Source organism: Pleurodeles waltl, chromosome 3_1, assembly GCF_031143425.1.
Source record: "Pleurodeles waltl isolate 20211129_DDA chromosome 3_1, aPleWal1.hap1.20221129, whole genome shotgun sequence".
NCBI classification, from domain to species: domain Eukaryota; kingdom Metazoa; phylum Chordata; class Amphibia; order Caudata; family Salamandridae; genus Pleurodeles; species Pleurodeles waltl.
In genome coordinates, this window is record NC_090440.1 from 255,607,305 (window position 1) to 255,627,155 (window position 19,851).

General features: G+C 44.7%; 1 protein-coding gene across 1 annotated transcript in view; it reads left to right on the forward strand.

The window, feature by feature from the left end:
• Positions 1–19,851, forward strand: part of SLC28A1 (solute carrier family 28 member 1) — a 320,021-nt gene that overhangs the window by 205,104 nt on the left and 95,066 nt on the right. The window contains exons 10-11 of the mRNA XM_069222341.1: positions 1,816–1,896; positions 6,371–6,496. Of these exons, the coding sequence (XP_069078442.1) occupies positions 1,816–1,896; positions 6,371–6,496 (207 nt within the window). The remainder of the gene's footprint in view (positions 1–1,815; positions 1,897–6,370; positions 6,497–19,851) is intronic.

The following is a 19,851-nucleotide window of genomic DNA, read 5'->3' on the forward strand; positions in this document are numbered from 1 at the left end:
AGTTAGTCAGAACCGTCCTATCACAGTGACAGTTGTGTTGGTACTGTCATTGGCAGCACAAATAGTAGCAGAGAGTGGTGCAAGCTTCAGTGGCCTCCTGACAAAGGTCCTGGCACTTATGTTTTTACAAATTAGGTTCTGAGTCAGATCACATTTTCTGTAACTGGCTGCTGAAGGAGAACTGTTGAATTTCAAAGATCACTTAGAAATCGGACTTTTCCAGAAATCTGGCCCAGATGGGCTTGATAGGGAAGTTGTCATGCTCATAGCAGAAAAAAACATTTTAATGATGATTCAGCAGAGTAGAGAACCAAAGGAGCCAATAATTCATCTGTTTAGGCATAGTACTGAAGTTAGATTTAATCAAACACACATCAAAGGAAACCACTTGTGAGATCCTGTAATGCCATTCTGAAGCGCTGTCCAAAATCAGTTTTTCCTCCTTTTAATTGTCATCTTGAACTCAAAAAGTAGTCCACATGACCCCCTGCCTATAGGCAAATGGAATGTCTACCTCTTAAAGTAAAACTATTCCAAAAACCATGTGTCTCTTTGAAGTGTAGACCTATTCCCTCCTCCCGCTTCTTAGTGCTGTATGTCATATTATCATGTGGGAAAAAAACAAAGTGCCAAAATATCACAGCCTAAATATTGAGAACCAAAATATTGTGAAGGTAGTTCATATAGGCAAGTATGTTTTTTTTTGTTTTTAAATCCACATCTAAGTAAATTGGTGATACATTTTTCATCAAGGTACACATAAGTGGATATAGGTACGGTACACCTATTTTCACCCATATATATTGTATTTTGGTATATAAGTATTTTCTAGATGATATTTAGGTAGTGCACTCTGCTGGGCTAACAAAAGGAGTCAAGTCTAGTGCTCGGTAAGTCTCTAATGCGTGTAAGGGCTTTATTATTTTGTTTTAATTAAACATTCCCCATTTCTAGGGTCTGTTTCTGAAAAAACAAAACAGAATGGTCAGCTGCTGCATTGACATAGTAGCCTGCCAGACATTAAGTTGCAACAGATCCATTTAATCAGAAGTACATTGCTGAACAGTTTATCAGGAGGTGAACCATAGCTAGGGTGGGCATTCTGCTGCAGGGTGGTTGTAGGTGAGGCCTGGGAGACGAAGCCCACTGGGGTCAACGAGAACCTTAGTGTTTCATTCTTGCAATGTACCTCCATTTTGTACTCCATTAAATCCCTGATTATGAGTGATCCGCATTTTATGGTGCAAGGATAGTAGGTGGGTGCAAACAGTGTTTTTGGCTGGTATTCCCTCTCTTAAATACCACTATTCTAAATTATTCAGCTTGGAATGGGGAGTAACATGAGAACCCAGTCCAGAAATTAGAATACAGATATCTTCTCCGGCTGGAATAAACAACTACTTTCTGCTCCCAATTTCCAAACTTTTTGAACAGGTGGTAAGTGTGAGAGGAGGGATCCTTGCTGGTTGTGGACAGCAGATGGAGGGGGAAAGGTGGAAGGTCATACAGGGGAGGATGAAGAAAGATGTGGGGTAGCCATACATGCTCCTCTGTGCAGCAGAAAGGGGTCACGCTGGTGCCATGAAACTGCTCTCAGGCCCTGCCTGATCCTCCTGAGATTTTACCAGCCATATTTTCCAGCCAGTAAAATCATCCCTGAAGTTTCATTATCCAGGTGCATTATCATCACATAGAACGCAGTCTCCTATGGAGACGCCTCTCCATCTGACTCGTAAAGGGGGCCAAAGTGTGGGTTTGTTGCTTTAACTTAAACTAAAACATGATGATGATTGCATCTCCTTTTTCCCTTAACAGATCTCCTGGCTAATGCAGGTCACAATGGGCACCACAGCAACAGAGACCTTGAGTGTTGCAGGGAACATATTTGTGGGACAGGTAATTTGATTTAAAAAAATACTTTTTTTCATCACATCTGGCGATGTGACTCAGAATTACACTTCACAAACAAGATATGTCTGTGATCTTGGTGTTCAACTTGCAATCTGGTGAATATTGTTTTTTAAGGTCTTCCTGAACATGTAGTTGTCAAGACATCCTTAGTCATTCCAGATATGATCTGCTGTGGTCTTTTGCATATAATTACGGGCCTGATCTATGTGCAGAGATACTGGGTGGACAGAATTTCCATTGGCAGATAGTATCTCTGCGCATATATCCTCCTATTATCAGGGGGTGGCTCCTCCGCAATGGTGGAGAATCGTCACCCCAATGGCTAAGAGCCAGCAGCGGAAAAATAAAATTATACTTGAATATTGTTTTATTTTTCTGCTGCTGGCTCAGCCAGCATGTGAAGGCAGGGATGGGGCAGGCCCACGGGAGGTGGGAAGGGGGATGAGGTATTAAGTTGCGCATGTGGGTTTGGATGGCCGTAACACATACACACTTAGGTTTCTCCAGCCCAGCTGTGCACACAGCCAGAAATAAATGCACAGGCCCCAGGGTTGTGTCTGAGCAGCAGTCCGAGCCGATCAGACCAATCCTGATGCTGTTTTCATGCTCGCTTGAGCATGAAAGCAGCCCCACGATTGTTGGGGAGCCTGTTCTGGTGTCTCAGCTAATGCTGGGACACCAGAACAGGAAAGGAGGATGAGCGAGGCAGTAGGAGAGGACGGTGGCGGTGACGAACAGTTATTCTTTCTTTTTTTAAATTTATTTCCCCCTCCGTCCCCTCCATCCCCCCGCCCCTCCACTTGATATTTGCAGCAGTCGCTGCTGCCTATTACTCATTAAACCCCAAGAAATGGGGAATAATGCTTACATTGAATAAGCTTTTTCAGCTTACCTTTAGGTAACATAAAGTCTAATGTACAAAGGAGGCTTATTGATGGGCAATGTTTACATTGGCGGATGCCCAGCCCTTTACTTTATGTCATGAAAGAGGTAAAATACCCTGGTACCTCAAAGAAACAGGTTGCACAATAATGGAAATCTTTGACTTTCTAATAATAATGGGGCAAGAGTGAGCTTGTAACTCCATATGATCTCCTGCAAATGCTGTGATTGAGACGTGCATGAAACAACAAACTTTCAACTTTTTATTTGCATTTACAGAATCCCTACTTTTTAGATTGAGTAGCTGCCTCTTGGAATAGACCATTTGTATGCTGTGTAAAATTAGAGTGAGCTTTGGGTGTCCCCTTTTTTAGAGGCGAGCGCAAAGCACTCTGTCCCTCTTCTAATCTCTCTTTAGGGGGATTTTAACCATGTCCATGTTACGTCAGTCACTTTCGTTGGTTCGTTGGCTTGCCTTTTAAAATCCACTTGTTTTCATTCGTGAAAGGAAAGCATACGTCATGCCTTTTCCGGTGTTTAGCCCTCCTCCAGAGCACCGGTAAACTACTGGAAACATACGAGGCTCCATGTTTTCTAAATGGTTTCTGGACTACTTTTTCTCTTTATTTCACAGTGCGATCGAGCTGTGTTTTACACAGTGCAATCGGGCACATTTTTTAAAACATTTTAAAGTGACAAAAATAGTCGGGTTAGGAGTTGACAACGCTAATAGCTGTAACTCGACGTAATGCGAGACCCGTTGCATTGCAAATGCTTGTTTCTTGTTCAATGGCTTTCTTTTCCCTGTCAGTTCCCTGCTCCTGATTTGATGATTTTCTTTTCCATTCTTGTGTTGTCCCACAGAGCATTTCAGTTTGACTTTGGTTTGATTGCATGAGTTGTATCCATTTACTACTGACATCAAGACCTTGCACTGCAGTGCATGAGGAACTATTTTCTCCCCCTATCACTCCCCTTGTTCCCTTTTTCCCCTTTCCTCTCCTGCGCCCGCTGTTTAAAATGTAGCTCTCCACAGTGACCATTTGCTCTGTCAGCTGCTAATGGGGGGGATTAACATGTTTTTAGCCAGCCTAAAACGTGGTTGTGACTGCACGTGTGTGTATATTCGAAAGTCATTCTGAAATGCTTTTTTGTCATTCTTTATGAACAACCATTGCAAGTTGGCCACTTTCTGTAACCGTCTTGGAATGCTTAACTCTTAAACTTTATGAAAAACTATTCAAAGGTGGCTGCTGTGAATGTAAAAGTATGCACACTCGTGCATATGTGTAACAGCCATCTTGAAAAACGTTTTCTTAAGCATTATAAAAAGCCTTCCAATATAACCACCTGCGCATGCATGCATGTTCATGACAGCAGTCTGGGGGGAAAAAATGATAAATAAAAAAGGCTACGTTCCAGTGTAACAGGTAAGAGGAGCTGCCTACGCCTATGTTTGTTTTATTGAAACTCTTGTGCCATGAAGGGCAGGAACTCATTTGAAGAGATACTACAGCGTCCTCAGTTTGAAACCGCAGTTGCAAAGTATTGATAACTCATTATAATTCTTAAAGAGAAGGAACACCCCTTTCAAGCCCACTCCTTGTAAATTGCAAGTGCTTCAGGCAGGTCGCTCCCCTTCACTGCTGCCTCTGCTCCAGGTCCCACTAGTCCCAGGTTTTGGATTTTGGGTTTTAATTTTTTTTTCTTTTCCTGCTCCCTGCCGCTGGGTCCCGCGGCCCCGCCTCCCTCCCTCCACCTCAGTTCTCTTTCTCCCACAGCTGCGTCCCTGTGGCCCCGCCCCCCTGCTCTCCCCTTCGCTCTTTCCCCTCCCATCTCCCTGCTGCCACTCCCTCCCACCTCCCCTCATATGTCAGCCGCGGAGCGGTAGGGAGAGCGACCCTTGACCCTGCTTCAGGCAGGTCACTCCCCTTCACCGCTGCCTCTGCTCCAGGTGCCGGGTTTTGGATTTTGGATTTTATTTCATTTTTTTCTTTTCCCGCTCCCTGCAGCTGCATCCCTGCGGCCCACCCCCCTCCCTCCACCTCAGTTCTCTTTCTCCCGCCGCTGCGTCCCTGCGGCCCCGCCTCCCTGCTCTCCCATTAGCTGTTTCCCCTCCCTCCTCCCTCTGCCACTCCCTCCCACCTCCCCTCATATGGCAGCCGCGGCGTGGTAGGGAGAGTGAACCTTGACCCTGCTTCAGGCAGGTCGCTCCCCTTCACCGCTGCCTCTGCTCAAGGTGCCGGGTTTTGGATTTTGGATTTTATTTCCTTTTTTTTCTTTTCCCGCTCCCTGCCGCTGCGTCCCTGTGGCCCCGCCCCCCTCCCTCCACCTCAGTTCTCTTTCTTCCGCCGCTGCGTCCCTTCGGCCCCGCCCCCCTGCTCTCCCATCCTGGTCGTACAACCGGGTGGGGACCAAGCGCAGCCTCCCACTCCCTTCCTGATCGGCATTTCTGCCCGCTCAGGCCAATCCCGGTGCTACTTTCATGCTGGTAACAGCACGAGAGAAGCATCAGGATTGGGTGGGAAGGTGGCTTCCACCACCTCTTTCTGACAGCAGCCGCTACTGTATGCTAGGCAGCGCATACCTACCTCTGATAGAGTATGAGTCCGAGTAGGAAGCCATGGCTAAATTTGTGAAAAAATGGTAACAAAATAAGTGCAGGTGCTCAAAGTGTTTGCAAGGTACTTCCCTCTTCCACAATTTGTACTGCCCACTGGCTGCATGTACATTCACCCCTGTTAATGTGGCAATCTGCAGGTTACAAGTTGGAAGCATGGAAAGGGACATTCAGTTGGAAGCATGGAAAGGGACATCCTGCCTTCCATCCTTCTGGAGTTGGTAAATTGTAGTAACACATTTTAGCCTGTATAACTTATACAGAAAACACAGAAAAGATTTGTGGGTAAGTGTAGGAAAGTGTGGCAAATAGACCAATTATCTAATTTTTTAGTAGGCTGGTGAAAGAAAGCAAGAACATATCACTGAAAATATTTTAAGGTGGAGAAAAAAATGATTCATGAAATACAAATGAAAATATGTCAATTTTTCTGCATATTGTTCAGAATCAGACATAGGTGTGCTTTTTGGCTAAACCATGCTCCATTGACTGTTACTTCTAACAGTAATACGTAAGGTGGCTGTGATCAGCCCCAGAGCCTATTGGGAACCTCAATCATTAGTATTCAAATTCTAATTTGATAGGAGGAATGCAGTTCTGGCTCTCTACTGAGCCCAAGAGGCAAGTTCTTTGGGGTAGGTGTGACTAATATAGAACTGCAAATCAATAATTTATAATTTCCAACATTGCATTTTATAGGAGTCAATAATAAGAATTTGATTAAGGGCCTTAGAGTTTGGCGGATGCGATTACTCTGACACAAACGTGTCAGATATCCCTTCCGCTGTATTACTATTCTATTATATCCTATGGCAAATATAATACGACACACAAAGGTAAAAAGCCAAATTAGCTGGTGGCAAATGGAGCTATTGTGTTAATTTACCGAAGGATTTGCAAAAGATCCCAGTTATTTGTGACCAGTTGTTTCATACTTTTTCACTTTCCCCCACTCAGACAGAGGCCCCACTACTGATCCGTCCATATTTAGAAGAAATGACAAATTCAGAAGTCCATGCAGTGATGACCGGGGGCTTTGGAACCATCGCTGGCAGTGTGCTTGGTGCCTATATCTCTTTTGGGGTAAGTCAAACAGATTTCATGTCTATTGATTCCTGTTGGCTGATTAATTGCCAGTTGATTTGGTGGGCTCCCTCAACAGTTTGCAATAAGGCTGTCAAATGTTATTAGTTCTGCAAAACAATACAGAATCCGACTGAAATCTCTTTGAGTCCACAATGACCTTCAGATGGAACTACTTAATTTAAAAAGGAGCAAGGTTATGAATTATGTTAAGTTAATACTTCATGGCTTTCTTTATATGTGTAAATGTCTCAGTAGCACTGTAGAGTGCACCTAAGTGTGTTTTTGTTGTCTTTTATAATATCAGATCGTGAGTGTTGGACTTTGCCTTGTACCCATACTTTATTCTGCCTGTCTGCTCATGTTTTCGCCCTTTTCCTCATAAAGGGTTTTGAATCCATTCCACCTCCTACCATGAACTCACTCCCCCAGTGAATGAAAGGCAGCCTATCGCATGCTTCACTTTGGCATTCATGTGATCGCTCACACTACTCTATTTGGACTTTCTCCTAGGGCATTCAGCCTGAGGGCCTAAGTAGACAGTTATAAGTTAAGGTCATCTTCCTATAGCATCTACTCTGGACCTGTTAGGGAAATGAAAAAGCCTAATGTCATAAACTCTAGTCCAAAACAACCAAACGTCTCCAGGTAACATATCTATATTTGTATCTCCTAGGGACTAGCACCTGTGTCTCTCTCCAATACATTACCTCCAACACTGCAGCACAATACCACCCCTACTGCTACATCACTGCTTCTATTTATAGTACATATTGACCACTGACAATAACTGTCCTTCCTGAGCTACTCTAACACCACTTCTTGGTATCACTACCATGAGATCTAGAATATATGCCAAAAGAACCACTACATTGATAGTGTGTCATTCCCTAGGTAATTCCATCACTGCTCCTGTGTGTAGCCCATAACTACTACTGCCATAGTAGCCATATTTTCCTCAACACACTAACTAAATCCCAGGCCTTTAACTGGGACAAACAACTTTTTTCTCTGTTGCAGAACTGACTCACAGAATTACTAAACAACTATGCATCCCAAATAAGCTATGTGACCCACACAAAGGCCGGACAGGCTTTTTATTCCATTGCAGGCCAGTTTTGAAACCCAGGGGCTGCTTCCGGTACCACTTTTTTCTGTTCCCCAATGTTAATTGCAGGAGACTCAGGGAGGCTTCAAGTGAGAGTGAAAGAGAGGAAAGAAGGGATGGAGAAGGTAGAGAGAACATGATCAGAGAGGGTGATGAGAAGGGGGGAGAGAATGTAATGATGAAAAATGAGAGATAGCATGAGGAGACAAATGGAGTGGGCCTACTTTGATAATTTTACCCAAAGGAACACTGATTTACACCTGTTTGGCATATTTAATTTACTTGTGAGTCCCTTGTAAAGTTGTGTTAGAAATGGGGCCTTTGGTTGGCAGTCAGGTTACCCCCTGTCCAAGCAACTACCCTCACTCTGGTCAGGGTAAGTCACACACAGTCCAAATTATCCTGTGCCCACCCTCTGGTAGCTTGGCACTGAGCAGTCAGGCTTAACTTAGAAGACAATGTGTAAAGTATTTGTGCAATAAATCATACAATAACACCATATAGCACCAGACAAGTACACCACACAGTGTTTAGAAAAATATATAATATTTATCTGATAATATGCAGGTCAAAACGATTAAAATGCAATAAGTAAATGTTGAGATATCACTGTAAAAGTGATATGAAGTGTCTTTAGTCTTTAAAAAGCAATAAACGTATCTTTCAAGCACAAAGTACCTGGTTTGCATTCAAAATCTCCGCATAGAACTGCAGAGGAGGAGATGGGTGGAAATGAAGGGGAGTGCGTAGATTTCTCGGGCAGCACATGGTGATGCTTTGTTTAGTTTTCACGCAGGGACGGCTGTGCATCAATTTCCGGAGCTCGGTCGTGGATCCTCTTTGGGTTGCAGGGTTTTCGGACACCCGGGGACGATGCGTGGATTTCCTGCACTGGCAGGACGGAGTCAGAAGATCTGCATCAATTTGGTGGGTGTTGCGTCGAAATTTCTACCGCACAGCAGGCGCTGCGTCAGTTCCTCTCTGGAAGTCAGGCTGCATCATTTCGGCTCGGCTGTGCATCGGTGGGCCGTGCGTCAAATTTCCGGTCACTATGCTGGCGCTGCGTCAATCTTTTCGATGCAAAGTCGGACTGCGTCATTCTGGTTTGGCGTAGGGTGAATTTTTCATTGCGGTGCAGGCTGTGCGTCGTTTCTGGCAGGTTGTGCGTCGAATTTCGCCGCACTAGGAGTCCTTCTTGTAGAGATGAAGTCTTTTGGTCCTGATACTTCAGGGAACAGGAGGCAAGCTCTATCCAAGCCCTTGGAGAGTACTTCTCGCCACAGCCAGAGAGGGCAACAGCAAGGCAGCAGTCCCTCACAGAAAGCAGACAGGTGAGTCCGTTGAGCAGCCAGGCAGGTCTTCTTGGCAGGATGCAGGTTCTCATCTCCACGAAGTGCCTGAGTTGGTAGGGGCAGAGGCCCTGTTTAAATACCCAAATGTGCCTTTGAAGTGGGGGAAACTTCAAAGAGTCGTTTAGAAGTGCACAAGGTCCCCTTCCAGTTCAATCCTGTCTGCCAGGGTGCCAGTAGTGGCTGTGGCACTCCTTTGTGTGAGGGCCGGCTACTGTTCTTTGACATGTAATTGCGCGACCCTCCAGCCTCCCAGCCCAGGAAGACCCATTCAAAATGCAGATGGATGCAAGTGAGGCTGAGTATCCTGTGTTTGGGATGTGTCTGAGTGAATGCACAAGGGAGCTGTCAACCAAACCCAGCCAGATGTGGATTGTAAGGCACACAAGGATTTAAGTGCAGAGAAATGCTCACTTTCTAAAAGTGGCATTTCTAAAATAGTAAAATTAAATCCAATTTCACCAGTTAGCAGGATTTTGTATCACCATACTAGCTATACTACATATGACCTTCCTACTCCTTTCAGATCAGCAGCTACCACTCAAACAATATATGAGGGCAGCCCCAATGTTAGCTTATGAAGGGAGCAGGCCTTATAGCAGTATAAAAACGAATTTAGGAGTGAGTTTTACACTACCAGGACATGTAAACTACACAGGTACATGTCCTGCCGTTTGCCTACACAGCACCCTGCCCTATGGGTTACCTAGGGCATACTTTAGGGGTGAACACAGCACCCTGCCCTATGGGTTACCTAGGGCATACCTTAGGGGTGACTTATACGTAGAAAGGGGGGAGTTTTAGGCTTGGCAAGTACTTTTAAATACCAAGTTGAATTGGCAGTGAAACTGCACACACAGGCCTTGCAATGGCAGGCCTGAGACACGGTTATGGAGCTACTTAAGTGAGTGGCAGTGAGTGCTGCAGGCCCACTAGTAGCATTTAATCTACAGGCCCTGGGCACATATAGTGCACTCTACTAGTGACTTATAAGTAAATTAAATAGTCAAATTGGGTATGATTCAATGTTACCATGTTTAAAGGTAGAGAGCATATGCACTTTAGTCCTAGCTAGCAGTGGTAAAGTGTGCAGCGTCTTAAAACCAGCAAAAACAGTATCTAAAAAGTGGAGGGAGGCAGGCAAAAGGTTAGGGGTGACCACCCTAAGGCTGTCAGGTCTAACAAGTGGTATACCATATACGCAGGGCCTGTAAATTAAATGCTACTAGTCGGCCTGTAGCACTGATTGTGCCACCCACATAAGTAGCCTGTCTTAGGCCTGCCCCTGAAGGGCCTTTGTGTACAGTTTACTGCCACTTGGACTTGGCATTTAAAACTATATGCCAAGCTTTAAACTCTGCTTTTATTACACATAGGTCACCGCTACAGTAGGCCCTAGGTAGCCCTATGGGGAGGGTTCTGTGGAACGAAAAAGTAGGACATGTACTTTTATGTTTTGCATGTCCTGGTAGTGACAAACCGCCTATTTGATTTTCACTACTGAGAGGCCTGCTCTTCTCATAGGTTAGCATTGGGAATTCCCTTATACAATTTTAAGTGGTAATTCCTAATCAGAAAGGAGTAGCTTTTTCATATTTGGTATGTTTAGAATGGTGACATTAAATCCTCCTTACTGGTGAAGTTGGATTACTGTTTTAGAAATGTCACTTCTAGAAAGTAGGAATGTCTCTGTGCTTATAACTATGTGGTTTGCATCCTGTCTCCATTCTGGCCTGGGTGACAGCTACACATTGTGCATTCTCTCTAAACAGCCACAACACAGAAAGGGCTGGATGTGACAGGTGATACATCTGCATTCATCTGCTTGCTGATAGCCTTCCGGGCTGGAAGAGGGATAGGTGGTTCAAACTTGCGTGTCAATAGGTTGTGTCTTGCCCTAACACAAAGGGCTAAATTAGCACCTACTGATTGTCTGGAGCCAGGGCTGGGCTAAAGGAGATTGTTGTGCACTTCTAAGGGTTCCTTTGAAGTCATCCCTACATCAAATGCATTTTTGAGTATAAGTACTAGGTCTTAGACCCCATGTTTTTAGACACAGCACGGGTCTTGTAACCAGATACTGCTGGCTCCACAAACTGCACACTGCCAGAGGACTGCTATGCTGCCAGGAGATACCACCCTTTAGACTACTTGGTTGTTGTACTGGCCTGATGCTTGCTGGGCTGCTGGAGGGACTGCCACTCTGCCAAGTAACGTTATGGCTATTCTCTGTGTGCCCCAAGTGTTCTCCAATGGCTTGTTGACTTGCCCCCTGTTACTTCAATCTCAGAGCCACAAAAGATTGCCTTCTGAGCAGCTCTGCTGTGGGACCCAGTGAGTCCGGCAGCAGCGTGCTCTGACAAGGAGCTGCACTTGAGTACTCATCACCTTCTTACATGTGTTGAACACTGCCTAGTGACCCCCGTTTCCAAGGGTCAGCACGTTTAAAGCACTTCATTCTGTGGATATCTGCGGTGCACGACTTTTAACTTCTGACTGAGAGACCTGAGGAGCTGCACACTCCCTGAGGACTCGTGCCATCCTATGGTGGTGGAGTGCAGTGCCTAAGGCCGCAGTGCTTTGAGCAACGCACGAAGCCCTCAAAGAGGGCTTGTGACAACTCTTTGTTCAGTAACCAGGGGTGGGCCAGCATTCCGAGGCCCCCTGATCTTAGCGTGATGTGGCACACAGTTCTCAATGTTGGTCAATGTTGGTCCTGCTCCAGAGACCCATCAACATTGTCAGAGTGTTGCAACCATCCAGAGCACGGAGACCCTGCGCCCACAAATGGACTGTCAGGTGGTTTAGGTCACAAAGACGAATTCCAATAGTACTGAGGTGGCAAAGAGCAAAATAAAGGTCTCAGTTTTTTAGCTGTTTAATTAAATGAATTAAGGAAAAAGGAAAACACCCTTATCCTTCTAATGGCTCACCTTTCTGCCCCCCGGAGAAAGCAAGGAGATTCTAACTTCTGCAAGGGAACAAATAACAACAGAAAACAAGAACATGTAACCCCTGCGTTCCTGTAATGTTTGCACTGCTTCCTACAGTGCCCCTTTGCCTGTATGCCTCTAGTGCTTTAGCACCAATACTATGATACGATAGGTAACCCTGCACCCCTACAATGCGTGCACTGCTCCGCACAGTATCCATGGGTATACAATGCTTACAGTGATCTGGCTCCTGTACTATAATTTTTCACAGCTCCACAGAGTCTGTACCTTTTGAACTGAACCTTGGCACTGTATTGTGTTTCTTTATAAACCTGTAATGAGGTGAGTCCTGTGGATCTCCACGGCATTTTTCCTATTTTGTGTTGGGTACCCTGGTCCTGCTGGTATGTTTATAGTGCCCGAAAACGGAAGCATGAATACTCACACGTTTCCTACTTTCTGCATCAGTAGTGCAAACAATATACAGACCGAGTGCATGAAAGTGCAGCATCTCTAACACTAGAAGATTACATCCTTACTAAAAGATGCAGTTTTCTGTAAATATTACCAACAACAATTATCCGCTCATGCAAAATCGTTAATTTTGCGGGCGCAAGTAATGAACGGAAAAACAGCAGAGCGGCAACCATAAAAGAGATTGGCCGTGCTTCACAATAATATCTATGCCTTCAACCCTCACACTCATCATGAATCCAACATCATAGAGACCTACCAACCAAATCAACCACATTATTCACCCTACATCGAGCTCAAAACCTACTTCAACCGCCTGACTGACAGGTAGACCTATCAACCATTTTTTCTCACCCCTCCTCTTTATGCATAATTCCTTTGTGTTGGCCTTAGGGTTCTGCACACTTTACCAGGACTTCACCACGCACAAGCTTCAAGCTTTATCAGAACCAACGCTGAGCAATGCGAAGCCCTACAATACCTCACGGGAGAGCTGCATTCTTCATCAGTACTTATGCCAAGTGACATGAAGCCTCACAGAGTCTCGTTGCACTGCTGCCAGCTTCATCAGAATCGATGCCAAGTGACACAAAGCCCAGCAACCCCTTTCTGAACAGCTGCCAGCTTCATCGTAATTGACAGCAAGCGATCTGAAGCCAACAAAGCCTCTCCACAAAGTTCAATGGAACCGACGGAGAGAAAAGAAAAGCCTCACAAAGTCTTCCCGTGCAACTTCATCAGAACCAATGCTGAAAGATGCAGAGCCTCACAAATCAATGCCACACACCTGCAAGCTTCATCTGAATCGACGCTAAGCAATGCAAAACCTCACAAATCCTCATTGCACAGGTGCCAGCCTCATCGGAATAGATGCAGAGCAACACAAAGCCCGCAAACCATCTCCGCATGGCTGCTAGCTTCATTAGAACCGAAGGCAAGCAACACAAACCCCCACAAAGCCATGCTGCACAGCTCATCTGGACCGATACAGTGCAGCACAAAGGCTTGAGCAGCTTCATCAGAACTAACAGTGTGGGCTGCGAAGTCTAGCAAAGTAATACCGCACCGACCACACAATGGCCTAATGGTATTAATCTATGCACATCAATGTGGAGGAATAGACAAAATATCAATGACTTAGTAAGTGACTCAGTTCTAGGCCTCTTTTTCAGTACTTAAACATGGATGAGAGATGGCATGGCACCAATGCTTTATAAGGTTCTACCACAATACCAAAGCCACACACAGAATTATCAAGGCAAAACCAAAGGAGGATTAGCAGTGATAGTCACAGAATCGAATGCTGGCACAAAAGTGAAGTAATGCAAGTAGCAGGCTGCAAGCTATTACTAATATGATGGAGCCTTGTGTCAACATGTACATACCACTGCCAATCAATGAACCTTTCTCAGACTCCCTCCTAGATTATATAGCAGTCAATTTAATCAGGTACCATATTTAATCAATCTATCAGGTATTTGTAAAGCAAAGCTTGTGACCTGCAAATTTATCCAGACGCTTGATGTAGGTCTCATTCGAAGAGCCAGGTTGTGAGCCCCTTCCTGAACTTGGTCAGTGGGGGGAGGTGCAGAGGTGGAGGGTGTTCCAGGCTTTGGCAGCAAGATGGGAAAAGGAGCGTCCTCCGGTGTAGCAGCAACATGTGTGAGGGATCTGTGCAAGGGCTAGGTGTGCTGAGCGGAGGTTCCTGCGGAGGTGGTGGAAGTGCAAGCACTGGTTTAAGTAGGTGGCTCCTTGGTTGTGGAGGACTTTGTAGGCATGGGTCAGGAGCTTGACGTGGCATCACTTCTGGATCGAGAGCCAGTGGAGGTCTTTCAGGTGCTGGGTGCTGTGGGTTCTCTTGGTCAGGTTGAGGATCAGCCTGGTGTCTGCGTTCTGGATCAATTGGAGGCTTTGCCAGAGTTTGGTGGTGGTGCCTACATAGAGCGCATTGCTGTAGTCCAGTCAACTGTTTATGAGGGCGTGCATTACTATCTTTCTTGTTTTGATGGGGAGCTGCTTGAAGATTTTGCCGAGCATATGGCATGTGTGAAAGCAGGCTGAGGAGATGGCATTGACCTTACTTTTCATGGAGAGTTCAATGTCTTTTGGGCATGGTCTTTTGGTGTGGGGGTGGGTCCGAGTTCAGGCGGCCCCCAAGAGGATCTTCTCCTATCTTACAGACAGATCAAGCATCATATCCTTATCTCTGAACCTCTACACCACTCAGCATCAAGGCAGGTCTACTCCGTAGACCAATTATCTCACCACTCCTTTTCAACAGTCCACTCCCAGAACTCATCAAGTCCAGCTGCCTCACATACTGTAGCTATGCTAATGATACCCAGAACATCCTTAAATTCGAATACCCTATTGAGCTAGGTGCTAGAAGTTGCAAGGCTAGGTGAATGTTTCTGAGAGGTTAATCAGTGTATGATAAAAGAAATCTCATTAAAATTGGTAGTTCAGAAACTAAAGGCCTGATTTAGATGTTGGTGGTGTTACTGCCAAGCCACGTCAGCGGGGAGCCTGAGAAGGCCATCAAGGAAGTGGTGTTCACCTGTCATATTTAGATGTTACAGACTTGCAGGCATTGTTCTGTGGCGGTTCTCTGACAGCCGGAGACGGCAGCAGCTATGGAAGGGAGGTAAGTGACACACACAAACTGTCCCTTAGCCATAGGTGCACCTCCGCACTACTCACTGCATAACACATACACAAAATCACCCATTGCTGGTCCAAAACAACACAACCCGTACATGCTGAAAGCACACATAGACACACATCCATGACACAACATACACACAGCATTGACACTGCACCCATACACCACACAACCACAACAAATAACACAACTTCACACTCAGCTACACAAACACACACGCCAGCACCTCATCCTGCCAATCACATCGCATACACACATACACGTACTGACTCACACACACAACTCGCAGCACAATATGACAGATACAGTTTCCCTTGGCAATGTGAACACATGGACACATTTCACAGGTGTGAATGTACCATCATTGTGGTGCCAGCACTCATTTGCCAATGAATACTGGCACCATAATGATAGTGTATATGTGCGATATGCGTTGGGTACTCGTGTGTCCCGACCCATGTCTGCCCTCTCCGCGTCACCGACATATGCATGTCACAGAGATTAAAAAAATTACTGTGACATGTATATGTCTCCAGTAGGCCCACATCATGCACAGTGCCCACTAAATATACCCTGGCAATGCGGCGTCCCTACCTTGTAGTCCGTCAACGGGGAAGTCATGTTTTCTCTGTGGGTCGGTGGCAGCAGCAATGGGCAAGTGTTGTCCAGTCGTGTCCAGTCCAAGTTGAGGGGGAAGGCATGAAAAGTTGAGTTTTCACCCCTTTTTCCCCTAAATCCACCAGCTAAGGAGTGGCAATTGGACCGCCTCTTCTTTCTTGGAGGTAAGGCATATCTAAATCTGCACAGCGGGAAGGCTGGCTGCGGTCCTGCCAGCATTCCCTTTGCCCTTTCCCGCCGTCGACACGCCCGGTGATTCTTGGCAGAGATGGCGGTTCGAATGCAGTCTTTTGGCAATGGGACCGCCAACATCTAAACATGGCAGGGGGACCATCGCAGTGGCGGGCAGGCTTACATTCGAAAAGTTGACAGCAGGACTGTTACTGCCAACAACTAAATCAGCCTAAAGATTCTAACATGCATAGAATCAAAAAACTTTGATTCTTTGACAATCTGAAATAAAGAACTCTGAGTACCAAAAAATAACTTCAAAAGAAACAAGAGAACTAGGAATCATCAATGGACTCAGAGCTCACCACGAACCTCCGTATTTGCCAAGTAACAAAATCTACATGCCATACTGTGCAATGCTTTTGCCAGTATCAGCTTCTGTGATTCAGTCAGAACATTCAGACAATAAGACCACATATTATCTGAATTAAAGCCCTTCTCTGGCTGTCTGTTGCCAGAAGCTCTACTTTCAAAATACTCTAGATCGCCATAAGGCTAGCAACAGACCTGATTTTATGCAGATAAAGCTAAAGAGATACTCTCAGAAAAGGATCTTATATCCAGACTAATATGTCCTCCCCAGTTACTTATTCATGCCTACAAGAAAATCCAAGTGGTGGCTCCTCCTTTCCCATCCAAGCAGCTAAATTATTGAACACTGTTAGACCTGTCAGCTGTGGGGTGGTTCCCCCCGTGCCCTCCTGTTTTGCTGAATCAGTTTTAGTTGGCTTTAGGTCTCTCAGCACTTTACGACTGCTAACCTGTGCTGAAGTGCTGTGGTCACCCCCTGCAACAAATTAAAATTGACCTACACATGGTTGGCATATTTAATTTATTATATGTCGCTAGTAAAGTGGTATACCTTATACCAAGGGTGGGCAAATTAAATGCTGCTAGTGGGCCTGCCGTACTTATTGTGTCATCCACTTAAGTAGCGCCTTAAAGCATGTCTCAGACATGCCAATGCAGCCTGTGCAGAGTTTTAAACTGCCACTCATTTTCAAAAGCTGGACATGTACTTTTAAGTCTTGCATGTCCTAGTAGTTAAAAGCAAACAAATTCTTTTTGATACTATGAGACCTACCTCTCCCATAGCCTAACATTGGGTTGCTTTCTTACTGTTGTAAATGAAATGTTTCTATGGAAGTAGGTAGAAATATCATGCTTGGTGTCTAAGGAAATTGTAATTTAAACTCATCTTTAACAGTAAAGTTGGATTTTAAGTATGGCTCCCAGTTTCATGGTATTTATTTTTTTAACATTTCCATCTGTATTTATCCATATATGTTTTAACCATATTATTTTTTGTTTTGAGAAGAAATGGAGCTGTAAAATGGTATAGTTCCACATTTCTTTAACTCTTAGACATGCACTCAATGTGGAAGCCTGTCATGTTTTAGAAAATTAAGCATCCCTCTATAACAAAACACTGCAGCCATAGGTGCATATTAGCTTTATACTACAAATATATGTTAACAAATGCCTGAAGTTCAGGAACTCTGATCCTGTTTTGTAACTCCCTATCTGTCTACCTGCTCAGCTTTGCCTGGAATTCATGAAAGACAGCATGGAGAGTCTTTTACAAAAAGCACAATTTTCAATAATTTTCTACTTTTTAAAATAAATACAGACAGGAAACACATTGTTTTCTGTCAGTACTTATCTGTACAATTAGTAAAAACGGAAAGCTTGGAGCCTTAATGTTAAGTCACAATTCTGAAAATGCCACTTTTGAAAGTTGGCATTTTCTTGTCCTAACTATTTGGTGCCTGCATTCTATGTCCTGCATCACATGACTAGATGTAGTTGGCAGTTGGCCTTTGCACATTCCTCCCAGACAGTACCACAAAGTGTGACTGGGTGTTGGCAGGATGAGCCATTGTGAACAGATGGATGAGGACTGAACTGTCACCTACCACACTTGCACTCGAGGAGGGGCTACCTCCTGTACTCAAAAAGAACTTTGCATTAGCCTTTTGTCACCCCAGATATCTTGGGACCTGAGCAGTTTAAGATAGGAAATTCCAGAACCAGATGTGAAGGGAAATCTAGAAGTTTCTCCCACTTCAAAGATGGCACCAGGTACCAATATTGGACCCTGAGACCCACAATTCAGTACACTCCTGGCCCTGTGGGTAGTACAGAAGAAGGACTGCACTGCTGCCAGAGGACTGCACTGCTGCTTGAGGACTGCCCTGCTATCTGAGAAGGAAGACTGTACCTGCTCACTTCATGCCATGCGGAGTGGCTCCAAGGGGCAGCTGGCTGGCCTTCTGTTCTGAGCTGCAGGGACATGCAAGCTTTAGAGGCCCCACTGCAATTGCATACCTGACCTGCTTCACTGGACCTGCCTGAACCTGTGGCTGGACCTACCTTAGCACTACTGACCTCTGCAGTGGTGAGTTCCTGATCCCCAAGAAGTGCCTTCCCAGGACCTTTGCTTGCATCTGAGAGACATCCTCCTGGCCTAACTGAGAGTTCCATCAAAAATGGTGTGAAGCAACATGAAGCCTCTTAATGCGTCACTGCACAGCTGCAGACCTCATTGAAACCGATGCCAAGTGACTCAATGCCCCACAAAGCCTCATCACACAGCTGAAAGCTTAATTGGATCTGATGCTGAGAAATACAATGCCCCACAAAGCCTAGTCACCCATTTGAAAGCTTTATTGGAACCGATGCCGAGCAAAGCAAAGCTTCACAAAGCCTCACCACATACCTGTAAACACCTTCGGAACTGATGCTGAGTGCTGTAAAGCCCTGCAAAACTGCACTGAAAAGCCTCACTGGAACAAACAGCAGATATTGCGAAGCCTCACATAGCAATGCTGCGCTCCAAGAACATAAGGTAAAGTCCTCAGCGGAACAAACTTGGTGCTATGCCCAGCCTGCGCTCCTTCATGGTCAGCCTAAATTTGTGACTTTGTCCAAGTCCAATGCGACCAGATACCCTCAGTTGGCACTTTGCTACTTTTGCTGCTACTTTTAGTTAAACTGTTAAAATTCAATATCTAGAGTTCTACTCATTGGTTTTGTTGTTGTTTTCGTCTTATTTTATTTAATAAATTTTACTCTATTTTTCGGGATTGGTCTGGGAATTTTCTTGCTTTGTGTGTTCACTTTATTACTGCTTTTGTCCTGCATAAATAATTTACAGATTTACACTAAGTTAAGTCTAACTGCTTTTGGCCACTCTACCAGAGGTTAATACACAGGTTAATTTAGTGTGTTTTGTAGTTCACACTGACAGGAATTGTGATTGTTGCTGGAGAAGGGGTAACACCCTCAACCAATAATTCAGTTTCTCACAAACATACTCCCAGCAAGAATATGAGCCACTGATCACTCAGACTTCAGTGGGAGGTCAAGACCTGGCTTGCCTCTTCTTAATAAAAATAGACTAGTATTACTCTGCTGGCCATTTGTGAGGTACTAGGGACCAATCATATATAGTACAAGAAAAATACCCAGTACCCACGTCTGAACTCAAATGACAAGCTACGTGACCATCAAACATACTAGGTGGCAAACAGTAAAAGAATCTCCCTCTATATGACAATGTGATGCCAACCCCAGCAATAACAATTGAAAAAACTTGTCACTCAAAAATGGACAAAAGTAAATGTCAAAAAGAATATAAATGTATGATTCTAGTGCATGCAACTCTTTGTTTCCAAAATAAAATTTCATAATGCCATCTGAGAAAAAGTTTTATTTATTATTTCATAATGGTATGCCCTACATGACACTGCATTGGACATGTTAGAATAACTTGAACTATAAACTACCATTGAGGACTCTCTCTAGCCATGTTTTTCTGTACAAGCAAACAAAAGTCTGTACTATAGATTTAAATATTGATACTCACTAAACAAGTCGGTGCCTTGCATTTCTCTATTACAAATTTTGGTCCTATAACTGAATGAAAACTGTACATGAATATCACAACAATATATCACAAATGCATTAATGCAATGCAG